This window comes from Apium graveolens, chromosome 8 (assembly GCF_009905375.1).
Source record: "Apium graveolens cultivar Ventura chromosome 8, ASM990537v1, whole genome shotgun sequence".
Classification (NCBI taxonomy): Eukaryota; Viridiplantae; Streptophyta; class Magnoliopsida; order Apiales; family Apiaceae; genus Apium; species Apium graveolens.
The window spans coordinates 24,105,143-24,118,276 of record NC_133654.1 but is presented as its reverse complement, the minus strand read 5'-3'; the positions used below and the strand labels follow the sequence as shown (position 1 = coordinate 24,118,276).

The window sequence follows — 13,134 nt, the reverse complement described above, 5'->3', positions numbered from 1 at the left end:
ATGTTGCACACAAAGTCCTTTGATGCCGGCCGACCTGGTCATCTCGGCCCGCACCGCCTTCCTTTTTAATTAATAAATACAAGGTTACCTCTATTTTCATAAGATATAGGCTCATGGGCCCAGCCCGCATGTGGCCACCTGAGCCCAGCCCACGTGTGGGCAATCGAGCCCAACTCAAGTATAGACACCTGAGCCCAACTCGCGTATGAGAGCTCAGACGGCAAATGTGAGCCCACCTTACATGTGTGAGCCCAGTTCGCATGTCATGAGCCCAGCCCGCATGTGTTGAGCCCAGCCCGCATGTGCTGGCCCAAGTCACATCAATCCATGATTCTAGCCCACACATGAGAGTACAACTATTCAATGCACCTATGAGGACCTGTTTAGGGCCAATGACCGAAAGCGGGCATAACAACTACCCCCCAAAATTCTTGTTCGCGTCTTGAGGCTAGGAATTTTTTTAACATTATCTTTTTATTTCCCCGCAGGTGCGAGCCCACGAGGTCACACCAAATTACCTCGGGCGCCCCACCTCGCATTTCTTTCAACAATCATGTATTTGAGCACAGGACAACTGTTGGACAGCTGGTGTAGGGATTCGTGTCATCTCTTGAGATGGTGACACGCGTCCCTTGTCCTTTCTCTCTCTTATCCCCATAAATAAGTGGGATTTCAATTTATTTCTCACATTTTCAAGAATACTTCTCGAATTGCTGCTCATTTTGCTCAAGGATCTGCCACAGCGAAAACCATCATCACCACAAGAACAGTCTACCGGCGGCAATATTTCCCGGGAACAGATTCATCAGGATCATCCTACACTTCACCTACAGGTACCCCTTTGATCCTTAATCATCCATATTTATTCATGTTTGTTCATATGTACCATGCGAGCACACACCACCTGTTCGATGTGAGCCCACACACAATCATGACATGCGATGCGAGCCCGTCTGCTCATTTAGATAATTAGGTGTGATCCCGTGTGAGATGTGAGGACACTTAGGTGCAACCCCATACTTGTTTTTACTTTCTTTTAAGGGCCACACACTAATTCTCACCATCTTTTACAGATATCGAGTGCGTCTTCAGCCCGCTCTTACGGATCGTCTCGCTTTTTAGCCACTCCGTCTCCATTAAATCAATATCCACCCGAGCAGCGAGGTTCAAAGGACTTCCAACGTGAGCTGACTTCCCTCTCTGGCCTTCTCAGCCAACCTATTTCTCCTGATTCTGCTATCACCCCTCAAGGGGCCTTGAACATTGCTAGAGTTGAGAACTCGATGCGAGCAGCTGGCTCCGGCTTGCTGGATATTCACCTCGACCCTAATCCTGAAGACTACACCAGGGAGAAGAATATTTATGATTGGTGAAACAGGCCCGTGGACCTCTCCAATATAGCAGCTTCCCTTGGGGTGGAGGAACTTTTAAACCGCGAGCCCGCTCCTTTGGACAAAGAACGAGCTGAGGAGTTTTTAAGATAAATGATTGAAGAGAGGGCGACCCTCCTTAGGTAAGCTACAGCCAATGACCTCGACCCCATTCAGGTCGACTCGGAGTCTACTAACAGCGACCTGGGGAGTGCCTATTATGACACCAAGAAAGGGAAGGAACATGTAGCCGCAGAATATCCCATCTTGGGGCTCGAGGATGAAGAAGACAACTCGCATTGATCTTATGGCTCCACTCAAAGCGAGAAGGTGGCAGATGTTACTAGTCAGTATAAGATCTACAATTATAACTATGTTACTGCGGCCTCTCCTGAGCTTTATGTGCCTCGTGCCCAGCCCGAGCTTGAGGGTGAAATTATTTTTAAGAAGCTGATCATCCCTGATGGGGAGGAGCGCTCAACTGCAGCCGAGGAGGTTAAGGTGCTCGCTTGTCGCGATCTGCCCACCTCGCTTACTCAGAAACTCCTGGCTGAGCACATCGAGCAGTTCCAGCTCGAGGGTCATGTTGCTTTGCCTCTGCCTCACATGAGATGTTATAGGTTCAACCATTCGTAAAATGGAGGCAGGGTGCCTCGCATGGTCTTGTCCACCTTCCTGCTAAGGCTAGGAATCTCCTCTCCCCTTCATCCCTTCATCAAAGATGTTTGCGAGTACTACCAGCTCGCACCCCTTCAGATCAATCCAAATGGGTACCGGGCCGCCCTCGCATTGTACATCATATACCAAAAATATGGGTTTCCTCCCCTAACTGCGAGGCAACTGGGCTACTTCCTAAATTTAAAGCATTCTCCCAACGACTTTGGGTATTTCTACCTTTTTGTCTAGCCATGCTTCAACAAAAAGAACCTCATCCACAACGGGCCGAGCAACTCAGGGAAGTGGAAGAGCCCCTACTTTCATATCCACGAAGTGCCTCGAGTCCAGACCCACTTCTATTATAATCCATGTAAGTCCTTCCTGGACGCTCTTCTTTCCTTCACAATAGTTCTTCTTTTAATAAAAAATATTTTTTACTCATCTCCAGCCACCCCGCCTCGCACTGTCCTTGCTGGAAAGGATAAAATAAACGCGGATAGCCTTCTGGAACATCCCAAGGTGGACAGGGATATCAGAAAACTCATAACGACCTCAAATTTGGTCGCGTGTGGGTTTTTGAAGGAGGGAGTGAGGCTGACTCCTCAAAAGAAGAAATCTAAGAAGAGGGCCAGAAAGGGTAAGAACCTCGGGCCCGCACGTGCGAGCATATCTGCTCGCATATTTATATTTCATGCATGTATCTTACTTTATATTGCATTTTAATTTCCTGCATTTATTATCTGCTCGCTTCTCTTCTCTCCATTGTGACTAATGTATTACTTTATTATCTTCTTTTCAGAAATGGCCATCTCCCCTATCCCCTTTATGGAAGAGGCAGAGCAAGATGCGGCCTCAGGCCCAGTTCAGCCCGCGGCTGCGACCATAGCGGCTCCCTCTCAGGCTAACCCTCCAGCCCGCATGACTACTCTGACTGAACATCTCAGAGGCTTAGGGCCTTCTCCTCGGCTGAAAAGGCATCGAGGCCACAAAGAGGGAAAAACTGTCGAGCCAGACCCGAAAAAGGCTGCTCCATCTGATGCCCCTCTCCCCACTTCTTCTTCTATCAACACGGTCGCGACCACATTTGGCCGGCTCGATCAAGCTCACATCAGTGACCAGGATGTGAAGAATTGGTCCTCTTCTTCTCTCGAGGCCAACCAGGACGCACTGAAACGGGCCGCAGCCGAGGTGTATTACCGTCAGCTGTCTAAGGCTCGAGAAATGCGAGCCCTTAGCCAGACCAATATAAAGCTCGACTCTAAGGTTTAAGTTAGTTAAGGGGTTTGTGGGCGCCTCTCACTATTTTCATAGTTTTATCTTCATCTTTAATCCATTTTGTGCTAAGTACTTTTCCAAGAAGGCCGAGGCCCAGCTCGTTTCATAGATTTGTTGTGAAGCGGGCCGGGGCCCGGATTAACTTGTGATTTTAACATGTTAATAAAATAACTATTTTGTCCTCGCATGGGCTCCCCTGCTAGGTATTTTAATTTATTAACATGAGTTAAATTATCAAGGGCACAAATAGATATCAATCGCTTATTCATAGATAATGGAAAGTGAAAGGAGTACATGTTTGTGATCTCAAGGAGGCACCTATATGGCACTACCCCCGAGACTTAGGAATATTTTAAGATAATATTAAGTATGAGAAGAATAATATTACTGATAATACTTGCAGAGGTGTTCCGCATTCCAGGCTCTCGAGATCAAGTTGTCTTGCATATCATTGAGGTGGTAGGTTCCCTCCCAAAGCACTGATTTTATCTTGTAGGGGCCTTCCCAATTTGCCCCAAAGACTCTGTGGCTCACCACCTTGGTGTTTGGCATAACCCGGCGCACAACCAAATCTCCCTCCTTAAAAGTCCGGGCTCGAACCTTACTGTAGTAGTGCCTAGTTGTCCTCTGTTGATATGTTGCCATCTTGATCTGAGCATCTTCCCGAGTTTCTTCGATCATGTCCAAATAGAGTTGATGGTTGACCTCATTTGCCTCTGAGTCATAGTTGTCCCTTAGAAAAGATCCTGCCCCTACTTCAACGGGCACCATAGCTTCACACCCATACACCAGAGAAAAAGGGGTCTCTCCAGTTGTAGTTCAGGGAGTCGTGTTATAAGACCACAGGACCTGGGTGAGCTCCTCCGGCCATGTTCCTTTCTTCTCTTCAAGCTTTGCCTTCAAGGTGTGCTTAATGATTTTATTAACAGCCTCCATCTTCCCGTTGCTTTGGGGGTGACAAACTGCACTAAAACTCTTCTGAATCCCCAGCTGCTCACAAAATTCTCTCATTTCCTTACTATCGAATGGTTTCCCGTTGTCAGATATCAATTTGTAAGGGATGCCATAGCGACACATAATAGTCCTATGCACAAATTCCTTGAGCTTCTTTTCTATAATAGTGGCTAGAGGCTCGGCCTCTGCCCACTTAGTGATGTAATCTACCGCAACAACAGCATACTTGACTCCTCCCTTGGCCTTCGGGAGTTCTCCAATTAGAACAATTCCCCATATAGCGAAGGGCCAAGGGCTCATGAAGGATGTGAGAGGGGCCACGGGGATGTTATAATAATTGACATATTGCTGACACTTATCACAAGCTCGGGAGAATTCGAAGGCGTCTTTTTCAGCGTTGGCCAATAGTAACCTTGGCGGAGGATTTTCTGAGCTAGAGAGCTACCCCCCGACTGATTACCACAAATGCCCTCGTGTACTTCCCTTATGATATAATTGCATTCATCCCCATCTATGCACTTGAGGAGAGGCATACTGAACTCTCTTCTGTTTAGGACCCCTTCGTATATCACATAGCGAGCTGCTTTGTATCTTATCCTCCTTGCCTCATTCTTTTCGTCCAGAAGTGAACCTTATTTTATGTAGGCTAATATAGGTTTCATCCACGTGGGGTCGAGGTTATCACTGAGGCTACCCACCTCGTGCTCAGGCACACTAGGATGCCTCTATATATCAAGGGGCACGACCCCTAGCAGAGTGGCCTCGCGGTGTGAGCCGAGCTTAGCTAGCTCATTTGCACCTTCATTCTGCCCGCACGGGATTAGTTCCAGCCTCACCTCGTTGAACCTCACGATTATCCTCTGCGCACACTTCAGGTAAAGCTCCGTTCTCGGCCCCTTAGCTTGATACCCCCTATTTATCTGATATACCACAATCATGGAGCCACTAAATATATTCAAATTCTCCACCTTCATTTCTAAAGCTAGCTTGAGACCGTTGATTAGGGCCTCATATTTAGCATCATTGTTGGTTGCATGAAAGGTCAGATGGGTCGCGCGTCTGATCTTGTGCGCCTCCGGGCTGATTAACTCAATTCCAGCTCCTGCACCATCCCCATTAGAGGTCCCTTCCACAAATAGGTTCCACCATAGGGCACTATTTTGGCCTTCCATCCCGACCTCTTCTGTGCTAGGTATGACAACAAGGGCTCCCGGCTCTACTTCTTGATGTGGAGGAAATTCTAGCACAAAATCGGTCAGGGCTTGGCCTTTGATTGCGTTCCTTGGCTTATAATCCACCCTAGAATTGGCCGAGCTCAACCATCCACTTCAGTATTCGACCAGAAGACTCTGGTTTGTGCATTACTTGCCTGAGGGAATATGAGGTTCGCACTTCTACCCTGTGCGCCTGAAAATAGGGCCTGAGCTTTCAGGAGGCCAGGATCAGAGCATATGCTAATTTCTCGAGGCTCTTGTACCGAGTCTCCGCATCGGCCAGCATTTTACTCACATAATATACCCGGAGCTGGATATCATTCTCCTCTCGAACCAATATCGCACTTATTGCAAAGTCAGAGATGACCAAGTATAGGACCAGGGTCTCACCTTCCTTTGGGTTGGACAACATTGGAGGGATGCTGAGATGCTTCTTTATTTTATGAAAGGTTTCTTCACACTTTTCTGTCCACTCAAAATTCCTCCCTACTCCTTTAATCGCTTTGAAGAACTCCTGGCATTTGTCGGAGGACTTTGAGATGAAGCGGTTTAAGGCAACCACTCACCCCGTTAAGCTTTGGACGTCCTTCACCCGTTGGGGGGATCTCATCTCAAATAGGGCTCGTATCTTGGTAGGGTTGGCCTCAATTCCCCTATGGTTGACAATAAACCCCAAAAACTTCCCTGACTCGACCCCGAACACACATTTCTGTGGGTTGAGCTTCATCCTGTACTCCCTTAGGATCTGGAACATATCCGATAGGTGACGAACATGATCTTTTGCTTCCTTTGACTTCACAAGCATGTCATCTACATAGGCCTCTATGGTCTTCCCCAACTGATGTTGGAACATCTTGTTCACCAACCTTTGATAGGTTGCCCCCGTATTAAGGAGCCCGAAAGGCATCCCGATATAATAATAGAGGCCATGATCAGTGATGAAGGAGGTGTGCTCCTGATCTAGCCCATACATTGGGATTTGGTTATATCCCGAATAAGCATCCATAAAGCTAAGTAGTGCGTGCCCAGCTGTAAAATCAACTAGCCGGTCGATTCAGGATAGAGGAAAACTATCCTTCGGGCAAGCTTTGTTTAGGTCGGTGAAGTCCACACATGTCCTCCATTTTCCATTGGGCTTATTGACAAGCACGAGGTTGGCCAACCACAATGGGTAGAAGGCTTCCCTTATAAGCCCTGCCTCCATTAGTCTATCTACTTCTTCTCTGAGGGCCTCTGCCCTCTCTCCACTAATCGACTGTCTCTTCTGTCTAACCCCCTTCTTTTTCGGGTCTAAGTTGAGCCGGTGGCACATGACATTCGGATCAATCCCTATCATATCAGAGTGTGACCATGCAAAGACATCCAAATTTCTCCTAAGGAAGCGGACTAGATACTCCCTCAAGCCAGGACTTAAGTTAGAGCCTATTATGAGTACCTTTGAGGGATCATTTGGGTCTACTAGGATCGGGATTGTGTCATCTGCGGCCCCATCCCTCTCAATCATTGGGGGCATTCTCAAGTCTAAGTCTGCTCGAGCCTCACTAGGTTCTCCCACTTCCGTGATTGTTAAGCCTTCCATATCCTCGAGCTCATGCCGGTGAGCTCGGGCCGGATTTATCAAGCGTTTAGAGGTCATAGTGACAGTGCGAGTGATTCTGTTGGGCATATCCATAATTGTCGTCATTTCTTCGCGTGCCCATTTCCCTTTCCTGAGTCTTGCAGCGATTTGTGCTGGGTTCTCTTCTTCATCACTTGCCTCTTCCACAATCCCTTCTTGTATCAACATGATGGGCTGAGAGGCTTTCATCAGCAAGGCCCCTGGGCCTGGTTCCACTTGAATCTCCATGTGGTCGAAATAGTTCTCGGGCAACTCCTTGATTGAAATTAGGTTATAAGTCTCGTGTCCCTCAGGACGTACTCTCTTCCTGCCCTCTGCCTCTTCCATGAGGACATCATCCTCACCCGGTTGGACCATCTCCTTTGATGTATTTTCAGATTCAGCCGCCCTGAGTGCCTAGTTGTAGAAGACCCTCGATTCATATTGACAGCTCTTCAAGAAGCCTACCCCCGTGGGGGTTGGGAATTTTACCATCATGTGATTGATCGAGGTCACCATCCTCATTGCCCTCATAAGGGGTCTACCCACTATAACATTGTAGGCACAAGGCTGATCTACAATCGTGAACATAGCGATCTGGGTGGCCACATAGGGCTCTTTTCCTATGGTTACCAGAAGCCGAATTATCCCTTTCACTCCGATCGAGTTCCCCGTGAACCCGTATAGGTGTCCACCTGTCGAGGTTAATTCGCTATCCAACAATCCCAGCTTCTTGTAGGCATCAGAAGTTAAAACGTCAACCGAGCTCCCGGTATCCACCATTGCTCGGTGAACATTCACCGTCCCAATCTTCATCTTTATAACCAGGGCATATGTATGAGGGTAATGCACCCATTTGGCATCATTCTCCCTAAACATGATATCATCAGCCTCCCTTTCAAAGAGCTCTGGGAGCCTTTGGCTCAGATGGTTGACATTGGTGAGGGGCTTGTCCTTCGCTTATCGGGTATACCTGTCCATCGCCTTCCGGCTGTCTCCGCCAATGTGAGACCCGCCTAGAATAATTTGAATGCTTCTGGCCCGAGGTACCCTCTCTTTATCTTCGGGGGGTGGAGGAGGGACGGTATGATAATTAGTTATGTGCCTTCGAACCTCCTTGACAACCCATTCTGTAAGCTTCCCTTGCCTTATCAATGTCTTGATTTCATCCTAAATTTGTCTGCAATCAGTTATATCGTGCCCCGTGGCCTCATGGTATGCGCAATACTTCGAAGTGTCCCTCTTGTTATAGTCTGTGAGAGGGGATGCCTTCCGGAATACCCCTTCCCAGCATAGGTAGCATATATGTGGTCGATAGAGGCTACCAGAGGGGTGTGCGTATGCCATTTGCTTGTATAAGGTCTCCCCGAATCTTTATTTATCTCTTTACCTCGGGGAGACTTTTTGGGGCTTGAGCTATGTCGATACGTCTTTCTCCTCTCATCAGGGCTCGAAGACCAGTATCTCTTATCTCGATAGTTCTCGCTGATTTTCATCTCTCTCATCGACTTCTCTACCCTCTTAAAGGGTTCAGCTTGCTCATAGAACTCGGCCAAGGTTCTCGGCTCACTCGGCTGGAGGCTCTTCCAGAATTTCAACCCTTCTTTCAACCCTACAATCAAGAAATTCTTGATGGTCTCCTCACTGGCTCCCCTCACCTTGGGAACTTCGGCGTTGAACCGACGAAAGTATTCTGCCAGAGGTTCCCCCTCCCTTTGCTTGATGTTGGCTAACGTGGCCATAGGAGGTGAGTAGTGGAGGGTGGACTGAAATTATTTGACGAACAGGTCCTCTAATTGCCGTCATGTCCTTATGCTAGCAGGCCCCAACTTGGAGAACCATTGTTGGGCACTATCTCTGAGTGATACCGCGAAGAGTCTACAGCGGGTCATCTTCAGCACCTGATAGACTTCCATTTCAGTGTTAAATTGTATAAGGTATTCCACCGGGTCGGCTTCACCGTTGAATAGAAGGTCGGGGTTGTGCCTAAATACCCGAGGCAGGGGGGATGATCGGATGGCAGCCATGAATGGAGAAGGGGCAGCCGAGCTTGGGGGTCCCCTCTTCTCTTGCTCCATCTCATCTAAGATCCTCCTCAGGTCTCTTACTATAACAACTTCTCCTTCTGTCACCACCCGCATTACTCGAATGGTGTGAGCCTTGTGGTCGCTCGCGGCGTCCCTCTCCACCATCTCGCACTTGTGACTCCTCTTCATGATTGTCTCTGCGTCTACGTCGCTCCTCCCTCCGGGGCGGGGTGCGCTGACATTTTTCGGGAGGGATCACCGCGCGCTCTCTTTTTGAGCCTCTCTGATCCATGGGCTCTTTTTCTTCTCTCTCTTCCTTACAATTCTCTAACTTAAGCCTGAGGTCATGCTCGCTTAGCTTTTTACCCATACGGTCTAGCACGCCAGTCGACCTTGCCATAGATGAAGCTGGCTTCTACCCCGATCTCTTAGAGATCTGGATGCCTCACTCATCATGACCTTGGGGTATATCTTCCTCTTCATGCGATGCTTCTTCTTTCTGCTTGGTCTCAGTTGTCGTGTCATCAAAATCGTGGAACAGTCTCTTTTGAGGATCTTTGCCCTTCCAGCTACGCTGAGAGACCTTGAGGCGGTACGCCTTACGCTTGGCATTCTGGACCGAGCTTCTCTCTACCCTTGACATCCGGGCGTTGATCTGATTCATTTGATCGGATAGCCCTTCAAAATACGTCATGACCGTCTGCCCATCCACGGTTGCGACTGGTGGAGGTGGCACCTGATTCTCTGGGGGCGTGTGCTCGACCTCGTTCTGGTCCTTCTTCTTGCCCCCGCTTCCTGGTGTCGCCGCTTGTTTGCCTTCTTTGGTCATCTCTTCTCCCTAAGATGAAAACCCCCTCCTTCTAGCACCAATTGTTATAGGGAGAATTTCGTATAACAGTGTTGTGGAGGTTGATGGGTGGAACAAGGATCAAGGACGGTGTTTGAGGGTGGAGGAAGGTTATGTATGGTGGTGGTTGAGCTTGTATGTTGACTCCTTAAGAAAGAATAGGGTTTATTATTCTGTATCAAGTATCGACTCATGTCTCATATAAGTGCCTACGTACCCTATTTATAGGGATCAAGCCTCACATAGTTCTTGGGGAACAAGTCACATAGGCTGGGGTTAGGGTTCTCCAACCCGTCAAGCCCAAGCACATGATAAAGTAAGGCCTTCAGCCAATTAGTCACGTAAATATCGACCGGCTCCACACGCTTCCTACAATCATGCGGCATCTCCGCATTTATTCCCGTAATTATAGGAATAACCCGTGTCAGCCTCGAAACCTACGGGCAACTCAGTCATCTATGAGTCACATTCCATGTTGAACATAAAGTCCTTTGATGCGGGCCAGCCTGGTCACCTCGGCCCGCACCGCCTTCCTTTTCAATTAATAAATACAAGCTTACCTTTATTTTCATAAGATGTGGGCTCATGGGCCCAGCCCGCGTGTAGCCACCTGAACCCGACCCGCGTGTAGGAAATCGAGCCTAGCTCGCATGTGGACACCTGAGCTCAGCTCGCGTATGAGAGCCCAGACGGCAAGTGTGACCCCACCTTCCATGTGTGAGCCCAGCTCGCATGTCATGAGCCCAGCCCGCATGTGCTGAGCCCAACCCACATGTGCTGGCCCAAGTCATATCAATCCATGATTCTAGCCCATACATGAGAGTCCACCTATTCAATGCACCCATGGGGACCTGTTTAGGGCCCATGACCGAAAGCGGGCATAACAGTTTAGATTAGTTCCTAGTTTCTATTTTAATTTTAGTTTGTATTTGATCATTCCCGTACATATATATAGGGGGCTGTTAAAATTGAAACTGACTTAAAATAAAAACTAGAAACTAAGGCCCAACCCATTAAAATATAGGTCATCACCCCCTCCTTTTTGTTAACCAAGTACTTTACTTTCTTAGCAACGTGATAAAATACATACAATATATACATACAATACTAATCAGCTACTCCTTCATTTTTCTATCATTGATTCACCACAATTAAACGCAAAATCACTAAATCTTATCAAAAATCCTCGACTTACACAGATTGTTCACCAGCACTTATGAGATTAAACCGAAATCACTATTTTATGTTACACAAATTACTGAAATAACGGGTAAATGCAAAAATAACTAATTTATTTTACATAAATCACTAATATGTGCTATAAAAATCACAAATTTATATTGTAAAAATTACTAAAAATTGATACAGAGTTTTACTTATTAAACACAACCATTATAACACCACCAGCTATCTCACCGTCATCACCATGACCGTAACAACCATAATATCAAACATAAATCACTAACTTTAACTATTAATACAGTGATTACCCTGTGTAGAGGGGTGGGAAAAAGAAAAAACTCATAAAAAAGAGAAAAGTTTAGAGAACATCAAGGGAGGAATATATGGGATAAATGGAGAGAAGCGGATATGGATGGCGACGGCGATGGGAGGGTGATGGTGGTGGTGGAGGTGATGGCAGTGATGGCGGTGGTAGCTGGTAGGGGTGGAGTAATGAGATAAGTTGAAGTATGTATTTTGGGGAAGAGTCGGGGTTGAGTACAATGAATTGAAAGGAAGGCGGGTGGATAGTACTAAATATAACACATATTGTATGCAAATCGATCGCTGAGAGATGGAGAAAAATACAGTGAAGTCGGATTTTAAAAAAATATCGTTTGATGGTAAAAATTAAATTAAAAATGAAGGGGAAAAGTTGAAATTGTGAGTGGGAGGATGTAGATTAGTTGGGTGTGGTGCTTTTAGGGGGACCATTTGATTACATTGATCTAATGGCTTAGATTAGTTTTTATTTTAATTTTAGTTTCTATTTGATCATTCCCATATATATATATATGGATGGGGTATGTGACGACTGAGAATTTTGCGACGTAATTAAGTCAATAAAGTATGTGTTATGTGATGTGATTATAATTATGTGACTAAGTGATGATTAATTGTCTTTTCTGTATACTAGAGTATAGGAGCGTGGATAAAAATGTTCCAATTTAAAGAGTCAGCTTAGAAGTTAAGCTGTGGTGTCGGGCCGTCAGGTAGAACGGAACCCGTCCTAATAGGGAGATAAAGAATATAAAATGTAAAGTATGTGTGATTGAATGAACTGAATGTTTGAATAAAGTATTTCATCCTAAGTGACGTGTCAATTGATAATGATAATGAGAAGCGTAATCGAAACGCTGAGTGTCGGGCCGTCAGGCTGAACGTGACCCGGTACGCGTAAAAGAGGATAAAGATTAAAGAAGGATAAATTCTATGATCAGACCTGAGTCATTATGTGATTATATATGAGAGATTGTCATCTGTGTACATGGCTATGTGTTCTGTGACAATTTTTATGAATGTAAAAGGGATTATGTGTGAAAGGCATATGTCATAGCCTACTCGTTTATTCGAGTATTTAACTCAACTCAAATAAGAATGTAATAAGTAAATAGTGGATCAAGCATCAGAGAGATCTCACAAAGTAACATCTGTCAAAGAATAAAGAAACATTGTTCATCTGCAGACTTGAAGATTCACTGGAAGAAGTTCAAGAATTTGATCATGCCTCAGTGATATAAATCAAGATCGTGGATTTAATCAAGTGACAGAGATCTCGTCAAGGTATCATTTATTACAAGGATTCAATCAGAACAACAAAGTCAAGACATGAAGAAACGTCACGAAAGTTAGTCACTCATGAACCAGACAGTACATCGAGTGTCAGCATTGAAGTGACGGAATTGATTCATAAGTCTCAGAGACTTTCAGAAGATTGTCAGAAGAAGGGATGCTGCTCAGGGATAGTATTAATTCTCTATTAATTAATTAAGTCATATAATCTAATTAAGAGAATAAATTATATCTGCAAGGATTAATTTATTGATTAATTGAATTAAATTGATTAATTAATTTAGAATTAATATTAAGGATTTTCAGAATGTTAATTGATTAAAATCTGTGATAATTCTAAAAAAAGACAACTGATTGTACTAGTATGACAATCGGTATGACAATTGATAGTCATACCGAA

At 45.8% G+C, this 13,134-nt stretch overlaps 1 protein-coding gene across 1 annotated transcript; it reads right to left on the bottom strand.

The window, feature by feature from the left end:
• Positions 1–3,686: 3,686 nt before the first annotated feature.
• LOC141679408 (uncharacterized) lies at positions 3,687–4,556 on the bottom strand. The gene is made up of 2 exons (XM_074485910.1): positions 4,262–4,556; positions 3,687–4,075 (listed from the first exon to the last, which is right to left on the bottom strand). Exons 1-2 carry the CDS (start codon positions 4,554–4,556, stop codon positions 3,687–3,689), a joined length of 684 nt encoding a protein of 227 aa, XP_074342011.1.
• Positions 4,557–13,134: the final 8,578 nt, after the last annotated feature.